This window comes from Heterodontus francisci, chromosome 12 (assembly GCF_036365525.1).
Source record: "Heterodontus francisci isolate sHetFra1 chromosome 12, sHetFra1.hap1, whole genome shotgun sequence".
NCBI classification, from domain to species: Eukaryota; Metazoa; Chordata; class Chondrichthyes; order Heterodontiformes; family Heterodontidae; genus Heterodontus; species Heterodontus francisci.
In genome coordinates this window covers 111,141,518-111,161,133 of record NC_090382.1, presented here as the reverse complement: position 1 = coordinate 111,161,133, position 19,616 = coordinate 111,141,518, and the positions used below count along the sequence as shown (strand labels likewise).

At 42.8% G+C, this 19,616-nt stretch overlaps 1 protein-coding gene across 1 annotated transcript in view; it reads right to left on the bottom strand.

The window, feature by feature from the left end:
* Positions 1-3,079: 3,079 nt before the first annotated feature.
* LOC137375735 (protocadherin beta-15-like) overlaps positions 3,080-19,616 on the bottom strand; it is a 43,063-nt gene continuing 26,526 nt past the window's right edge. Inside the window, 3 exon segments of the mRNA XM_068043122.1 lie at positions 3,080-3,255; positions 3,879-3,970; positions 7,766-7,902. Coding sequence (XP_067899223.1) covers positions 3,080-3,255; positions 3,879-3,970; positions 7,766-7,902 — 405 coding nt within the window.

Below are 19,616 nucleotides of genomic sequence, written 5' to 3'. Positions count from 1 at the left end.
TTTGGAGGAAAATGTAGCTGGTCTGATTAGTAACTTTGCGAACGACACAAAGGTTGGTGGAGTTGGGGATAATGATGAGGATTGTCAGAGGATACAGCAGGATATAAATCGATTGGAGACATGGGCGGAGAAATGGCAGATGGAGTTTAATCTGGACAAATGTGAGGTAATGCATTGTGGAAGGTATAATGCAGGTGGGAGGTATACAGTAAATGGCAGAACCCTTAGGAGTATTGACAGGCAGAGAGATCTGGGCGTCCAGGTCCACAGGTCACTGAAAGTGGCAACGCAGGTGGATAAGGTAGTCAAGAAGGCATTTAGCATGCTTGCCTTCATCGGTCGGGGCATAGAGTATAAAAATTGGCAAGTCATGCTGCAGCTGTACAGAACCTTAGTTAGGCCACACTTAGAATATTGCATGCAATTCTGGTCGCCACACTACCAGAAGGACGTGGAGGCATTGGAGAGGGTACAGGGGAGGCTTACCAGGATGTTGCCTGGTCTGGAGGGCATTAGCTATGAGGAGAGGTTGGATAAACTCGGATTGTTTTCACTGGAACGACGGAGGTGGAGGGGCGACATGATAGAGGTTTACAAAGTTATGAGTGGCATGGACAGAGTGGATAGTCAGAAGCTTTTTCCCAGGGTGGAAGAGTCAGTTACTAGGGGACATAGGTTTAAGGTGCGAGGGGCAATGTTTAGAGGGGATGTGCGAGGCAAGTTTTTTACACAGAGGGTGGCCAGTGCCTGGAACTTGCTGCCAGGGGAGGTGGTGGAAGCAGATACGATATCAACATTTAAGAGACATCTTGACAAATATATGAATAGGAAGGGAATAGAGGGATATGGGTCCCAGAAGTGCAGAAGGTGTTAGTTTCGGCAGGCATCAAGATCGGCGCATGCTTGGAGGGCCGAATGGCCTGTTCCTGTGCTGTACTGTTCTTTGTTCTTTGTTCTTTGTACCAAAGTCTGATATGTTTGCAGGAAGACTTATTTATTCTTATACTCGGACTACCTTGCAATAAAGGCTAACATACTATTTGCCTTCCTAATTGCTTTTTGTGCCTGCAGGCTAATTGTTTGTGATTCATGCACAAGGACACTGTTATGGTAAGACCACTCAAGACAAAGCCCAATCAAAATATATGATTCTGATTGTGGTGGGAGAAATGCACTGTCACTTCAGTCCCACCACTCCATGGGTCACATCAGACATACCGTTAAGCTTTCCCAAATGAAAGTAAGCAGCAGCCGAATTGAAAGAATGTAGCAACTCTTAAATAGGGCAAACCAAAACAGGCATCTTTAGATATCATCAAATTAACTTTTTTATTTAAAAATGCTAAAATATTAAACGCTACTGAGCTAAAGCAGTGGAGTTGCGCAGTGGTTCGCACCACAGATTCCCAACTCCAGTTACCCGGGTTTAGTTCTGGGTACTGCCTGTGTGGAGTTTGCAAGTTCTCGCTGTGGCTGCGTGGGTTTCCACCAGGTGCTCTGGTTTCCTCCAACAGCCAGAAGACTTGCAGGTTGATTGGTAAATTGGCCATTGTAAATTGCCCCTGGTGTAGGTAGGAGAATGGTAGGTAATGTGGGATTAGTATAAATGGGTGGTTGTTAGTCGGCACAGAGTCAGTGGGCCGAAGGGCCTGTTTCAGTGCTCTATGACTCTACTATACCAGCAGTAATTGTCCTCAAAGTTCCTCTGGAAATCAAGTTGACATATCCATGATTGTAAGTATATATTGATGCCCTGCTTTTGTTTTTGGCCAGCGTCGTACACAGTTTACAAATACACTGCTAAATGACACCTCAATTGCTGGTATGGGAAATAGTAGGACCACATTTATAGTAGATTGTGGTTTTCCCTCCATTTGACAAGAATAGCATGTCCTACAAAATTGTCTCACATCCTTTGTGAGACCGGGCCAGTAATAATGTTGGCTTATGCATGATTTGGTCTTCTGATTTCCCTTATGACCTGCAAAATGAATGTCATCCTTGGTGATATTTAGGTGGCACCACTATCTGCAGGTCTATGAGGCGGTCTCCATTTCCTCCTCAAAACCTGGTTTGCCATGTAATAGCCTTCCAGAATTCCTTTTGCCTCAGCTTCTGTCAGAGCCTTCTGTGCTGTTTGGTATTTCTCTGGATCAGCTTGCTGTGCTGCAATGATAAACGATCCGTTAAACATCTCATTTGGATTATCTAAATCCCCAAATAAGGTTTCAGGTATTTAGCTATCAACTTGTGGTGCCCCTTTTACCTCTGGCAATGAATCCTGTTTAGCCATTGCTTTGGTCATTACACACAGAGTAAATATTCCTGGAACTTGTTCCTGGAATTTGGCCCATTTCCTTAATTCCACTTGGTTCCTCTGTAATTATAGGACAAACTGAGGCGTTTGATCCAGCCAAATCATTTCTCGGAGTAGATTAATTTCCTCTACTGGCAAACTGTGGACAACTCCTACAGTTACTATCCCAGATATGAAGTCACTCTCTAGGCATACTTTATACAAAGGTATGGGTATATACTCCCCACCAATTCCATTAACTAAAACTTTAATATTCAAGGCGCGCCCTAGTGGAAATGTTATATCTTTCCCCAGCAAGATTGTTTGGGTTAGCTCCTGTATCCCTGAGTATAATGATAGGTTTTCATGCCTCAGTTACAGGATAGAGATTTACTTTCTCCTTTGACAAACATTCATTATAACTCTCGGGTATTTTATTCTTAACATCTACACACCTTTTAGTTTTAGTATCTGGTTTTAAAGTTATCATTAAAGCTGTAGCCGGGTCTGCTATACTCTTAGTCATAGTCCTTTCCTCTGCACTAGCTTGCGTACCCCAACAAGTCTTATGGGTTTACCTAGCAATTTCCAGCACTCTGAACACAGATGACCCATTTTGTGGCAATGATAACACTCAGGCTTGAAAACCTCACTTTTAGCCTCAACACCTTCCTTTTTGATCGGAGGAGGTGATCCGAGGGCATTCCCAGTTGTTCTTTCTTGTCCCTGACTACTTGCCTTCCTTTCACTCACCTACTTTCTGTTTTTCTCGTGTTTATGGGACTAATGGACAAAAGATGTTGGCTTATTCCCATGCTCAAAATCAGCAGCAATTTCTGCTGCTTGCTGAGCTTTCAAAACTTTCAGGTTATCTACATGAGTTCTCACTACCGAAGGAATGGAGTTTTTAAACGCTTCTAAGAGAATCAATTCTCGAAGGTTCGCATATGTGTTTATATCTGTAATGCCCGTATCCAAAGTTCAAAAGTAATTTGCTTCACATTCTCAAATTCTACATATGTCTGCTGAGCTAATCTCTATAAATTCAGAAACTTCTGATGGTAAGCTTCAGGGACTGACTCATATGCAGTGAGAATAGCCTTTTTTGCCATATCATAATCTGCAGGAGCCTCTTCAGGAAGCATGGCATAAACCTAATGAGCTCCGCCTGCAAACCTGCTTTGCATAAGCAGTATCCAGCTTTCTTTGAGCCGTTTCATCTGCTTGGCTATTTTTTCAAAAGATATGAAAAAGGCCTCTACATCTTTTTCCTCGAACTTAGGAACAGCCTGTATAAATTTAAGCAGCTTTTCGCTGAGTCATGAGCTAAATTCAGATTCTTCCTGACCCGAATTTTCTCTGGATTTAAGACTACCCCTTTATCTTAGTTCCATCTATTTTAACCTAAATTCCCTTTCTTCTCTTTCACTTTCTCTCTGAAATGCTCTCTCTTTCTCCCATTCCTCTTTTTCCAATTCAAGTTTTCTTATTGCTATTGGTTTTTCGGTTTCCTGTTGAAGGCCCAGGTTTTATTTTCATTTCTAACTGAATCAGAGCCAATTCCATTGCATTACCCCCTGACTTCTGAGCTTCTTCTCTCTCGTATTAGCTTTCTTCTTCTTCTTCTTCTTCTTCTTCTTCTTCTTCTTCTTCTTCTTCTTCTTCTTCTTCCAACTCCAGATGTTGGGCCAATATGTCAATTATTTATGACTTTGGCACCTGATTTCAATACTAGCCCCAATTTCCCTGTCAATTCTTTTAAATTGTTCCTAGTTAAAGTTATCAAGTCACTCAGGAAACAATCTGTTTTCCAAAAAAAAAACTCTGCTGCAACCACTAATGTCATTGCTATGGTATAGACTGTTACTTATTATACAAGAGAACTGGTTCCTTTTAATTTTCATAATTGGTGTTAGATTTAGATCCCAAAAATCGAGTATCTAATTGATAAGATCCCAGATGCAAGAGAAATTAATATGACACCAGACACAAGACCCCAATTTAAATATGTTATCCCAGAGACGAGCAATTAATATGATTCCAGAAGCAAGCTCTCCAAATTAGTCTGATTCTGATCACAGATACGAGCCACTTAATTAAAATATGATTTTATCGTGAACGAGCTGCCCATTAATATGCTATGGTATGACCAGTCAAGACAAAGTGCCCAATCAAAATATATGATTCTGATGGTGGTGGGAGCAACACACTGTCAATTCAGTGGTTACATCATACATATCTTTAATCTTTCCCAAATCAAAGACAGCAGCAGCCGAAATCAAAAAATGTGGTAACCTCCAAATGAGACAAACCAAACCAGGCATTTTTAGATATTAACAAATTAACTTTTTATTTTAAGAAATGCTAAAATCTTAAACACCACTAAAATAAACCAATATCTCCAGATCTTATAACTTGTTTAAATAATCTAACTCCCGCATTTGCATACATATACTCAAACTAGCATATTTTGGTGTTTAATTAGCTGCCCAAAGATAGAAATAACAATAAAGGCTTTGTTGATTTACATTCCTTATGAAATGAAGTCTTCAATGTAGACACAGTGCAAGGTTGCTTGAAGTCTTTGCAGTTGTCCGATGGGATCCGAAGATAGGAATTCGGTAGTTTAGTTCAAGTGAGGCGGTGGCATAGTGGTATTGTCAGTAGACTAGTGACCCAGCGTATAACTCTGGGGACATGGGTTCAAATCCCACCACAGCAGAAGGTGGAATTTGAATTCAATTAATAAATCTGGAATTAAAAATCTAGTCTAATGATGGCTATGAAACCATTGTTGATTGTTGTAAAAACCCATCTGGTTCACTGATGTCCTTTAGGGAAGGAAATCTGCTGTTCTTACCTGGTCTGGCCTACATGTGATTCCAAACCCACTACAATGTGGTTGACTCTTGCATGGCCTAGCAAGCCACTCGGTTAGGGTAATTAGGGATGGGCAATAAATGCTGGCCCGGCCAGTGACGCCCACATTCCATGAATGAATAAAAAAAAATTTGAAGCATCAAACTCTTCTTCTTTCCAGCAATGAAAACAGCAATTACAGTTCAGTAGTTGAAGAATTAAAGTCTTCTTTCTTCCAGCAGGAATTCAGCAGTTAAATAATTGGTTATTAAATTTTAAGGAATTTGTCTGGCTTGAAGCTTCTTTTAAACTTAGGGAGAGTATAATAAATAGGGTTTGAATAGACTGAGAGAGATCTCCTATTTCCTTCAGTACATGCGGCACAGCGTGTCTGTCTGAACAAAGCAGTTAGCCAGTTTTTCAAAAGGCAATCGGCAACATTGTATCTCGGTTTGTATCTTCTCGGTTTGTATGGTTGTTGCTAAGCAACTAGAATGCACTTTCACTCAGTCTCTGGAGCTAGCTGCCTTTAAAAAGTACTGATCTCCTACAACCATAAAGGCGCACTGCATATTTCCTGAAAAAAAACAGGATCGCGACAACACCCAAATCCCCCTTAGAACCAAATGTACTGATCTCTCATCATTTAGAAAATAGTCTGCTTATTTCTATTCTTGCAACTAAAATGGACAATTTAACATTTCCCTGCATTATGCACCATCTTCCACCTCCTTGCCCATTCACCTAACCGATATGTAGCGCTCTGCAGCCTCTTTGTGTCCTCCTCACAGCTCTACTTCGCTAGATAGTATTGCATCATCAGTAAATTTGGATATATTACACTCGATCGCCTGATTTAAGTCATTGATATAGATTTTATGTAGCCGAGGCCCATTCACTTATCCTTGTGTCACTCCACTAGTTACATCCTGTCAACCTGAAAATAAACATGTTCTTACCTTATTTTTTCTGTCCTTTAAACAATCCTCAATCCATATTAATACATTACCCATAATCCCTGAGCCCTATAATTATTACTCTTCTGTCCATCAGCTGCCTTCTGAAAATCCAAATGTACACAGGGACCCTACGAAAACACTGTTTTCTATAACGCGGCACTCGGTATAATGAAGGTCCATCATGGACTCCAAATATTTCATGTAAACTTACCATTTCAGAATGTATTTTAGAATGTTGTTAAGTATAAATGCTCTACAAATGATTTAGAAACAACAAATGAGATGGCAGCCTCGTGCCGATTTAAGGTGCCAATTTTATTTTTATAAATACTGATCAAACTTGCACTGAAACCCATATAACGATCAATGCAAAATCATGTGTACTGAAACATGAAAGACAAAATCTTACAGCTTCACCGAGAAGCTAAAAATTATGGCCAAGATCAAGGATGGTGCTATGCCAGCATCTGTTGTGCAATGAATGTGGTTTACTGAATCAACGGTTCCGGGTGGCTTGCAGATGAAGAGAAATTGAGAAAAGTGTCGATGGACATGGAAGGTGGCCAAGTAAGGAGGGAAGCCTAAAATGCGGACAGCAAACCTCTTAACAAGGCCATATATATGAAGTTCACCCAAATGACAGCCGAGTGCATATCCATCTAGCCCTGTTAATAAAGCCCAAGCAAGGAATTTCTGCCACCAAATAAATGGAAATACCACCCACCCGGTTGAGTTTGAATCCAGCAAAGGCTGGCTCGCAAGATTCAAGAACTCGCACAACAGTTTGCAAGTTACTGTAAGAGGAGAACAATGGTCTGCAGATGAGCCAGGTGCAACGTTATTTCCTGCTAAATTACAAAAGACTTTACAAGTGGGAGGATCCATCGAAGAACGAATCTATAACTGCAACAAAATGGCCCTATGCTACAAAATGTTAATGGAATACATACAGGCAACAATAAACGACACCAACAAAACATTTGGATTTAAGCAGAAAAAGACAAAGTTGACAGCCCTCTTGTGTTGCAACAAAACTGGTCGACACAAGCTGACTCTGTTCAGCATCGGAAAATTCACCAAACCACATTACTTCCATCATCTAAAGCTGAACTCACTACCATGCCAACTCAAGTAGTGCCAACGTCTGAATGGCTTCATCAATTTTTGAAGACTAGTTGCATCATGAATTCGTCGCAAACATCAGAAAAAAGAAATCTGAGATAGAACAAATTATCGAAGAAGGCCATCTTGTTGCTTGACAACTGCCCTGCACATCCATCGCTAGACAGCCTGGTAACACGAGATGGGACTATCAAATGCGTCGATGTACTGAAAAAACACGATGTTAAAAATTCAACAGAAGAGAACTGATCAAGAGAATGGTGAACAGCAAGGAAAATGTGACAATTTTCCTACAGAAACTCAACATGTAAGAGGGAATCTACAGATGTCGGTGCGCCCGGCAAGAAGTGCCAATGAACTCGATCAAAAACTCCTGGAAGCACACCCTGGGTGCTGCATTCAAGACGGAAACCAATAGTAACGACATACAGGATTTTGAAAGCATCGCTGAAGAAGTAATACTTGACAGAATTTTGAGAGTTATGCGACAATAGATTCAAGACCCACAATCGAAACATCAGGTCCGTACTTGGAGCTGACTTGGAGACTGGCAATATCAATGCTTGGCTGAATATCGTCATCCAAGACGCTACCAATTAGACGACATGGAGGATCATCAATTTTTGACCAGTACAACAGATCCAAATAATCGAGACGTCCAGCTAGCTGAAGAAGATGAAGAAGTCGATGACACCGAGATCAAGCCACTGCCATCATCCCATACAATCATCCACTACCTAGAAGAATTGCTGAGATGGTTGAAAGTCAACGAAAAATGAACTTCTGCAAGTGTGACACAACTTTCAAACTTCTTAAGTCAGGCTCCGGCAGAGGCAAGGAATAAATCTGAAGAGTTGAAACAACTGAACTCATCAACACGTGCCCATCCATTCCCATAATGATCGATTATATAGGTATATTCACATTTCTGCTACCAGAAGAAATACAATTTAACTTATTTGAATTGATTGTCTTCATTTTATTTGTTTTAGTATTCTGGATGCTGGCTTGGAGCTTTTGAAAGGAACTCATTAGAACACAGTCTGAGCTATAACAAGGCCCTGTGATGTGGATCCCGCGGACCGCTTTATAGTGGGTCCCACTGTATTCCATCCATTGGTTCCCGCTGATCTAACCTGCTACTTACACCCTCAAAAATCTTGATCAGATTTGCCAAACACAAATTAGCTTTTATATAATTGTTTTGACTCTACCTAATATTAAACAAAGACTTGCATTTCTATAGCGCTTTTCACGATCACCGGACGTTCAAAAACGCTTTACAGCTAATGAAACAAAAACAAGAAATGCTGGAATCACTCAGCAGGTCTGGCAGCATCTGTGGAAAGAGAAGCAGAGTTAACGTTTCGGGTCAGCTTCCGGTTGCTTGCCATTTCAACACTCCCCCCTGCTCTCATGCTCACATCTCTGTCCTGAGATTGCTGCAGTGTTCCAGTGAACATCAACGCAAGCTCGAGGAACAGCATCTCATCTACCGATTAGGCACACTACAGCCTGCCGGACAGAACATTGAGTTCAATAATTTCAGAGCATGACAGCCCCCCACTTTACTTTCATTTTTAGTCATTTTTAGTTATTTTTTCTTCCTTTTTTTTACATTCCTTTTTACATTTTTTACAATTTTTTTTGCATTTATTTCATTTCATCTTAGTTTGTTCAGTTTGCTACCCACTGTTTTTTTCAGGTTGTTTTTCTTCAGGTTTGCACTTGCTGCTGTTCAATATTCAGTATATTCACACCTAATCTGTACTAATGCTTTGTCTTTCAACACACCCTTAACATATTGTTTGCCTTTGCTCCGTGACCTTTTGGTCAGCTATGTGGCCTGGTCCAATCTGCACCTTCTCCTTTGTTATCTCTTGCCCAACCCCCACCTCACTTGTTTATAATCTGTGACTTTTCTAATATTTGTCAGTTCCGAAGAAGGGTCGCTGACCCGAAACGTTAACTCTGCTTCTCTTTCCACAGATGCTGCCAGACCTGCTGAGTGATTCCAGCATTTCTTGTTTTTGTTTCAGATTTCCAGCATCCGCAGTATTTTGCTTTTATTACAGATAATGAAGTTGTTTTTTGATGTTAGTTACTGTTGCAATGTAGGAAACAGGGGAGCTAATTTGCGAACAGTGAACTCTCACGAATAGAAATGTGATAATGACCAGATCATTTGCTTTTGTGATGTTAATTAAGGCTTAAATATTTGCAAGCACACCAGGAACTTCTCCCGATCTTCTTTGAAATACTGCCATGGGATTTTTTACATCCACCTGAGAGGGCAGACAGGATTTCAGTTTAATGTCTCATCTGAAAGACAGCACCTCTGATTGTGCAACACTCCCTCAGCACTGCAATGGAGCGTCAGCATAGATTGTGGTACTCGAGTCCTGCAGTGAGCCCAAAACATACGACTTTCTGACTCAAGGTCATGCTACCCAGTAAGCCACAGATGACAGATATTAGGATTCTCTAAGTGCCCCATTACCAAGTCCCTAATTATAGATTATGCATTTCCCTACAACAGATGTCACACTAACAGGCCTACAGCTCTTTTTTTTCTCTCCCTCCTTTCTTGAACAGCGGAGTTATATTTCGTACTGTTACAACTGTGGTGGAAGGCGTGCAATGCTTATTCCAGTTCCACTTCCCCACAGGTCAAAACTAATATTTAAATTTTACCAGTTAGCAATCTAGTCAACATAGACTCTATTTTTTCCCAGAATAAAACACACCAACTAGGTTTCTTTAATAAACAACAAAATTATCAATTTATTCTTAATCAGTAATTCTTTCTTTTTTTTTCTTTTGGGCCTCCTTATCTCGAGAGACAATGGATACGCGCCTGGAGGTGGTCAGTGGTTTGTGAAGCAGCGCCTGGAGTGGCTATAAAGGCCAATTCTGGAGTGACAGGCTCTTCCACAGGTGCTGCAGAGAAATTTGTTTGTTGGGGCACAGTTGGCTCTCCCCTTGCGCCTCTGTCTTTTTTCCTGCCAACTACTAAGTCTCTTCGACTCGCCACAATTTAGCCCTGTCTTTATGGCTGCCCGCCAGCACTGGCGAATGCTGGCAACTGACTCCCACGACTTGTGATCAATGTCACACGATTTCATGTCGCGTTTGCAGACGTCTTTATAACGGAGACATGGACGGCCGGTGGGTCTGATACCAGTGGCGAGCTCGCTGTACAATGTGTCTTTGGGGATCCTGCCATCTTCCATGCGGCTCACATGGCCAAGCCATCTCAAGCGCCGCTGACTCAGTAGTGTGTATAAGCTGGGGGTGTTGGCCACTTCAAGGACTTCTGTGTTGGAGATATAGTCCTGCCACCTGATGCCAAGTATTCTCCGAAGGCAGCGAAGATGGAATTAATTGAGACGTCGCTCTTGGCTGGCATACGTTGTCCAGGCCTCGCTGCCGTAGAGCAAGGTACTGAGGACACAGGCCTGATACACTCGGACTTTTGTGTTCCGTGTCAGTGCGCCATTTTCCCACACTCTCTTGGCCAGTCTGGACATAGCAGTGGAAGCCTTACCCATGCGCTTGTTGATTTCTGCATCTAGAGACAGGTTACTGGTGATAGTTGAGCCTAGGTAGGTGAACTCTTGAACCACTTCCAGAGCGTGGTCGCCAATATTGATGGATGGAGCATTTCTGACATCCTGCCCCATGATGTTCGTTTTCTTGAGGCTGATGGTTAGGCCAAATTCATTGCAGGCAGACGCAAACCTGTCGATGAGACTCTGCAGGCATTCTTCAGTGTGAGATGTTAAAGCAGCATCGTCAGCAAAGAGGAGTTCTCTGATGAGGACTTTCCGTACTTTGGACTTCGCTCTTAGACGGGCAAGGTTGAACAACCTGCCCCCTGATCTTGTGTGGAGGAAAATTCCTTCTTCAGAGGATTTGAACGCATGTGAAAGCAGCAGGGAGAAGAAAATCCCAAAAAGTGTGGGTGAGAGAACACAGCCCTGTTTCACACCACTCAGGATAGGAAAGGGCTCTGATGAGGAGCCACCATGTTGAATTGTGCCTTTCATATTGTCATGGAATGAGGTGATGATACTTAGTAGCTTTGGTGGACATCCGATCTTTTCTAGTAGTCTGAAGAGACCACGTCTGCTGACGAGGTCAAAGGCTTTGGTGAGATCAATGAAAGCAATGTAGAGGGGCATCTGTTGTTCACGGCATTTCTCCTGTATCTGACGAAGGGAGAACAGCATGTCAATAGTCGATCTCTCTGCACGAAAGCCACACTGTGCCTCAGGGTAGACGCGCTCGGCCAACTTCTGGAGCCTGTTCAGAGCGACTCGAGCAAAGACTTTCCCCACTATGCTGAGCAGGGAGATTCCACGGTAGTTGTTGCAGTCACCGCGGTCACCTTTGTTTTTATAGAGGGTGATGATGTTGGCATCGCGCATGTCCTGGGGTACTGCTCCCTCGTCCCAGCACAGGCATAGCAGTTCATGTAGTGCTGAGAGTATAGCAGGCTTGGCACTCTTGATTATTTCAGGGGTAATGCTGTCCTTCCCAGGGGCTTTTCCGCTGGCTCCGACCACTCCCTGGTGTGCAGCAAGGTTAGACTCAGACCAAAGAAGTTGCATCATTCCAAGCAGAAGGGCCACCCGCGCATCAACACGAGCAGAATTTCTCACCCACAGCTGTTACAAAAATTTCTAAATTCACTTGTAACAGCCCTTCAAAACACTCCCACAGGGGCTGCTGAGACCAAGTGGGCCCACATCAGAGACGCCATCTATGAGTCAGCTTTGACCACCTACGGCAAAAGTGCGAAGAGAAATGCAGACTGGTTTCAATCTCATAATGAAGAGCTGGAACCTGTCATAGCCGCTAAGCGCATTGCACTTTTGAACTACAAGAAAGCCCCCAGCGATTTAACATCCGCAGCACTTAAAGCAGCCAGAAGTACTGCACAAAGAACAGCTAGGCGTTGCGCAAACGACTACTGGCAACACCTATGCAGTCATATTCAGCTGGCCTCAGACACCGGAAACATCAGAGGAATGTATGATGGCATGAAGAGAGCTCTTGGGCCAACCATCAAGAAGATCACCCCCCTCAAGTCTAAATCAGGGGACATAATCACTGACCAACGCAAACAGATGGACCGCTGGGTTGAGCACTACCTAGAATCAGTAATTAAGTAAAGCATAAACACACATGTTGAAATATTAAATTTCCCTTTTTACCTTAGCCCCTCACACTCACAGATAAATACACACATACACCAGTTAACCAGAAAATAAAGAGATTTGAGTTTTAAAGCTTTATTATAAAAACAAAACAGACAAAAAGAATTATCGGTGTAAATACTTGCTAATTCTAGAAAAAGAAAGAGCAGACATGGAAAGATGTCCTTTGTTTTGGTTTTCCATCCCAAATGTGTATAAACGGCAGTCACTGGGATCTTCCTAGGACAGTATTTCAGGTGACATTGAAGATCAGTTTGGGTAGGCTTCCAGGATATGCAGCAACGGAGGTTCAGAGGTTTCTGACACAGGCTTTACAGGAGAAATGCAGCCACAGTTCCAGTCTGCTTCTTACACTTGCTTACAGCTCTTGAGAAATGGCAAAATTGGCAGGCTTTTTCCAAACAACTGCAACAGGCTGACATGTGGTGGTTAGTTCTTCTTGGCAAGTTTTCTCCAACTGTCTTTTCAAACCATTGTCCATATCATAACTCACTGTCCAAAGCGAAAACAAAAACAATGTCACATGAGTCAAGCCTCCTGACCCCTACAAATCTTGACCTGTCACTTCTCTGTAAACATCTTCCCCAAGTCATAAACATTCCCTGCTGGGTAATTACTTGAAACCAGGTGCCTTCCAATAGCTGTTAGTTTTCAAAGCCAGACCTCTCAGTGACCCTGGGAAAAACCCATCCATGGATTCTTTTCAGTTTTCCCCAAAATGAACCAATGTCCAGCTCTAAAATACTGGAAAATATGGAAGAGCGTGTAACAATATCTTGCAATTCATGGGAAACACTCTGGGTCCGAGGGATTACTGAAAGAGCAGAAACAATTTTATATTTTTCATGTGATGTGCGCATCGCTGGTTAGGGCAGCTTTTATTGCCCATCCCTATTTGCCCTTGAGAAGGTGGTGCCAAGCTGCCTTCTTGAACCACTGCAGTCCTTGGGGTGTAGGTACACCAACAGTGCTGTTAGGAAGAGAGTTCCAGGAATTTATCCCAGCCACAGTGAAGGAATGGCAATATAGCTCCAAGTCAGGATTGTGTGTGGCTTGACGGTAAAGTTGCAGGTGGTGGTGTTCCCCTGCATCTTCGCCCTTGTCTTTCTAAGTAGTAGAGTTTGCAGATTTGGAAGGTGCTGTCTAAGGAGCCCTGGTGCGTTGCTGCAGTGCATCTTGTAGATAGTACACACTGCTGCCACTGTGCATCGGTGGTGGAGGAAGTGAATGTTTGTGGATGGGGTGCCAATCAAGCGGGCTGCTTTGTCCTGGATGGTGTCGAGTTGTTGGAGTTGAACGTATCCAGGCAAGTGGAGAGTATTGCATCATACCCCTCACTTGTGCCTTGTAGATGGTGGACAGGTTTTGGGGATTCATGAGGTGAGTTACTCACTGCAGGATTCCTAGCCTCTGATCTACTTTAGTAGCCATGATATTTATATGGTTACTCCAGTTCAGTTTCTGGTCAATGGTAACCCCCAGTATGTTGATAGTGGGGGATTCAGCGATCATAATGCGGTTGAATGTCAAAGGGAGATGGTTAGATTCTCTTTTACTTGAGATAGTCATTGCCTGGCACATGTGTGGCGCGATTGTTACTTGCCACTTATCATCCCAAACCTTGATGTTTTACAGGTCTTGCTGCATCTGGACACAGACCACTTTAGTATCTGAGGAGCTGCGAATGGTACTGAATATTGTGCAATGGCTATACTCTCTCTCCTGTCATTTCTTTAAAAATTCTCAGATATTGGCCATCAAATCTATGCATTCCCCCGCTCCTTCAACTTTACCAGCCCTGAGATCTATGCTCCTCCAATTGTCACGCTGGTGTATCACCAAATTTACTTGTTCTTCTCATGCCAAAACTGTCTTCAGCTGCTGAGGCCCTCAGCTCTGGAATTTCCTCCCTAGACCTCACTGGCTCTGTATCTCTCTTTCCGTCTTTAAGACGTTCCTAAACCTTACATCTTTTGGTTTTCTGCTCTAATATCTTATGTGGCTCTCTGGCAATTTTTGTTTGGTACGGCTCATGTGAAGCTATATATATATATATATGTATAAGCTTTCCTTTTCTCTTGTTGTGGTTTAGTCACATTAATTACTCCAACACTTTTTTATTTACTAATATTAATTAGTTAAGTTCCTCAATCACATTATACCTTTGGTTCCCCACTATTTCTAATATGTCTTTTGTGTCTTCGACTGCAAAGACGTATGCAAAACATTTGTTTAAATTCTCTGTCATTTTATTATTCCCCATTATTTCTCCTGTCTCTGTCTCTTAAGTGACCCACGTTTACTTTTTCTAATTTCTTCCTTTTTTACACTCTTTTATAAGTTCTTACAGTCTATTTGCATATTGCTTGTTCATTTCCTTGCATATTTGATGTTTCCTTCTGGCTGTCATTGTTTGCTTTTGGGAAAAAATGGCTGAGGAGGGATTTAATTGAGCTGTGTAAAATTATGAAGAGCTCAGATAGAGTTAACAGAAAGGATCTATTTTCGTTGGTGGAGATGCCAATAACCAGGAGGCATGCATTTAAAGTATTTGGTAGGAGGATTAATGGTGCATTGAGGAGAGTTGTTTTGACCTGGAGCATGGTGTGGATCTGGAACTCAATGCCTGAAAGGGTAGTAGAGACAGAAACCACCATCATATTTAAAACTGCTTGGATATATACGAGAAGTGCTGTAACCTAAAACAGTTGGAATGTGGCATGAGGCTGAATAGCTCTTTGGGATGGCACATACATGATGGACCGAACGGCCTCCTCTGTGCCGTAAATATTCTACGTTTCTACGGGCTGGATTTACTTCTCCCCAAGGCGTCGGGGTCCATGGCGTGGGGTGGGGAGCCTAAAGATGCCTCCGGCAGAGGGCCACCACGCATCCCGACACTGGGACGGCCCAGTCTGATATTACCAGTGGCAGAGAGGCCTCGTGGAGCCCACCCCACCACCCCCCCCCCACCCCCCACCCTGTCGATCTGCAACCGGCCCCCATTTGCATATTTAAATAAATTAAAATGAATGTGTTAATGATACTTACGTCACTGCCTGAGTTCCTGCTCCAATATTCAGCCCGGTGGCCAGCACTCTCCTCCTGTCCCTTCAGATCCCTGTCCAGGGAAATGAGGCGCCACACTGGTGGGGAAGGGGAAGGAGGTAGGTTTATCAGTGTGGGAGGGGGAACGGGGTCAAAATGACAAAATCGATGTGATCCTTCTTCGGAAAGTTTATGCAGTTTGGTAGGGAATGTCAGGGGTGGAAAAGCTAAGTGTTTTGGGGGGGCAAATAATTAACATGTTATTGAGGGTAGGGAGACGGCAGAAGAAATGTCTGTATTTAATTTTATTTAATTGTGCTTTTACTATTTAAATTTACGGGTAGATCTAAAACCCTTTAAAATGGTGTCAGCCTGTCCTCTCCATGATCGCGGGGGGTGGGGGGTGGGGTGGTGAGGGCAGTGCGTCCCGCCCCGAATATTTAAATGAGCCGCCGCATGGAAGATAATGGCGGCTCCGAGACATGTGGCCCATTTCTACCCACTAGTTAGCCTAAGATTTGCTCTCTGGAAATTACTAACATTAGTAGTTAAGGTAAAGTCCCTGAAGAACTTGAAGATTTCCAGGCGATCAGAAAGAGCCACTGTGAATTTGTAAAGCCTAGGTCATGTCAAACAACCCTGATTAAATTTTCTGAAGACGTGACTAAAGAATGTTATTGATATGGACTGTCAGAAGGCATTGGGAAAGTTTCACATACCGACTATGCCATAAAGTCGAAGCTCATGGAATTGAAAGCAGATTATTGACCCGATTAGGAAATTATCTGAGCAACAGGTGACAGGGAGTAGGGAGTGGGGCATAACTAGCAAGATCCTGCAAACATCAGTCCTGAGGCTTCAACTATAAATTTTATTTATCAACAACTTAGATGAAGGGATACAAATCTGCATATCCAAATTTACCATTGATGCAAAAGATAGGTGGCATTGTAATAAATGGAGTTCAAAGCAAAATCACAAGCGTTATTAATAAATTGAGGGAATGGGTAAAACTGTAAAAATACCTTTTAGTGTAGTCAAATGTGCGGTCATCCATTAAGAACCTAAAAATGGCATAAAGCTGAAAACAATGGAGCTCCAAATAGACTTCAGGTCCAGTTACATAGATCATTAAATGTTTCTACAAATCTCCAAAAGTAATCAAAAAGGTTAATGGAGTGCTAGCCTTTATATCGAGAGGACTAGAAGACCAATGGGTAGAAGTCATGCCTTAGCTATACAAAGCCCTAGTTAGACCAGATCTGGAGCTCTGTGAGCGTATTAAACATCACATCTTAGGAAAGATGTACAAGCTGTGCCGGGGTGGGGGAGGCAGTGGGGGAGGGATGGTGGGGGACAGCGTAGATCTACCAGAATGATAACTAGAATTTAAATTAGAAGATATTTCACAAACTAGTGTGATGGAAACCATACCTGCCGAAATCAGACATACTAATTTTGCCATATGGGACGTTATTTTTGAACTGTTACCTGACATGAAATAACTTGTTTAAAAGGCCACAACAGTGGCTGAAAACGTGGCTGAACATTAGCATTCTGAAAGACAGTTGCCTGAAGAAGGCAATGGGAGTGCCTTTCTGATGCAATTAGCCTGATTGGTTTGGATCAAGAGACAGTGAATATGTATAAGTCAGCATTCCACCCTGGCCCCGCCCCTCCTCCCCCCAACACACACACACACACACACACACACACACATTAAGAGTGTCTAGTAAGCTTGGGGGAATCCACAAACCACGCAGGAGAAACTGTTCCAAATTAACAGCGAGTCACATGACTAACCTGCTGGCAAACCTAGGGGTTGTTTGATTTGTGCCTCACAGAACGGAACAGACTGAAATGTTAAGACAAAAGAGATGGAAGGTCTCTCCCTGTCTCTCCCTCTCACGTTAAATTCCAGGGATCCACTGAAGTAACTCAAGCTTCAAGGCAGAAGATTAGCAAAACAAGTTTGAAAGTGTGCATTGGGCCCCAATGAGAACTGCAAAACTTAATTTCAATCAAAAACTTTACATCAAATCGAAAGCCAGTACCTGAACTCCAGCTATTACTTCAAGCCCTTCCCCTTCTTTCTCCTCCTTTGTCTCTCTTTGCAGGTGTGCTTATCACATATGCATGCTGGTGTGGTCGCGTTGTATAATTTTAGTAGTTTTAATTGAATTACAGTTTTAAGGTTAGTAAGCGTACACCTTCCTTGTTTAAATCTGATAAAACCTGTCTGGTTGATTTCTTTGCCATTACAATTAGAGAGCAGTGATCACTGAGAGGAAAGCTAAAATACGGTGTTTTAAAAATTTATCTCTGTCATGTCCAAACCAGGAATAGGCTGAGAGGGGTGCGCTATACCTCTTTCTCATCTTGGTGTAACACTAGCATTCTATTCCCCGCCATTTAAAAGTTGAGGGGTGATTTGATTGAAGTTTTCAAAATATTTAGGGGAATAGATAGGGAAAATAGAAATAAATTACTTCTGGTGTGTTGAGATTCTAGGACTAGAGCATGGGCCGGGACTTAACCCTGGGAGGTAACGAGCCGGCCACTGACTTTTCACTCGGTCGCAAACCCGTTTCCACCTCACCTGGGGATGCAACCCATATTTTGCGGGTTGCCGGGCTTTAATTGTTCTGAGGTGGGACTCCAACCCACTTGAGATAGGAAGGCCCACTGAATAGAGCTGCCCGCCAATCAGCGGGTCGACAGCTAACTGTTCCAGCAGGGCTACAGGGAGTAGCGGCCACTGTTGGGACTACAACGCAGCTTGAACAAGAAGATGTTGGGCAGCCCCGAAAAAAGGTCAATGCTGATTGCCTCACTGGAAGTAATCAGTCGGGCCCCTGTGAGGCAAGGGTGGTCGACTGGGGGGACGGGGGACGTGTTGGGGGTGGTTGGGGCAGTGGGTGCGGCCCTCCATTGGGCACAGCGTGCCCGATCATGAGGGCGCCCACGGGACATCAGAGTGTCGCCTGCTTTTGTCAGGTGGCTTCTCTCATGTCTCCGCCACCCAACTAGCTATGGATAAAATCCCTGTGAAGGTGGACCAAGACCCTTAAGTGGCCATTAAGTGGCCGTATGGCACTCCCTACCCACAGATCATCCCCTTCAATAATATTATCCATTCTTTATTCTTGTGCTGAAGCACTGTTAATTCTATATTACTGGCATGCTGTAAGTACCTTTGTTTCAAGTACCATCATACACGGACTTAAAAGATTCTCCAGTTCTCCTTTTTATTAGTATCTATCTGGTGGATAATTCTTACTAAATGCTAGACCTAGGCTTAAATTGTCTTAATCCAGATTCCATATCCCTCTTTATGTTGAGTGTCCAACAATATTATTCCCTCTTCTAGGCAACATTCTATCCCGACTTTAATGTCAGTTTCTCTATGGGAGTATTTGTCAATGCCTTGGTGTTTTGAAATGCTGTCTCACTCTACTGGCCACAATAACTATATAATGTTGTCCTGTTATCAAGTAGCTGAGCATGGCTGAGATCCGTTCTTCAGTGCATTTCACACGTAACAGATTACATTTGCACACTTAGACCAGTGTCCCAATATAATGTCACACATTCTTGACTCTCCATTGATGTTATCAAAAGATTGAGGTGGGGATGTTTGTCTAAGATATTTGCTTATGTTTCCCTGCATGTTTCTAATATCTCAGTCATTGCCAGAATATCAAATGCAGTTCTATTTTTAAAAAAACTCAGGCAAGGAATTATTTCCAAAAGGATGATATCAAATCCAACTCTTAACCACATTTCTCTAACTCTTCCAATTCCTATTTGGTAGTGTAATTCTTTTCTGACTCTATCTCTTGCTAGGAATCACTTAATCTCATCCAGTTTTACACATCCCATTAGGTACCACCCAGTCTCGTCATGGACCCTGGAGGAACTGTATAGTTTCTTTTTCTTTTTTTCTTTTGGGCCTCCTTATCTCGAGAGACAATGGATACGCGCCTGGAGGTGGTCAGTGGTTTGTGAAGCAGCGCCTGGAGTGGCTAGAAAGGCCAATTCTGGAGTGACAGGCTCTTCCACAGGTGCTGCAGAGAAATTTGTTTGTCGGGGCTGTTGCACAGTTGGCTC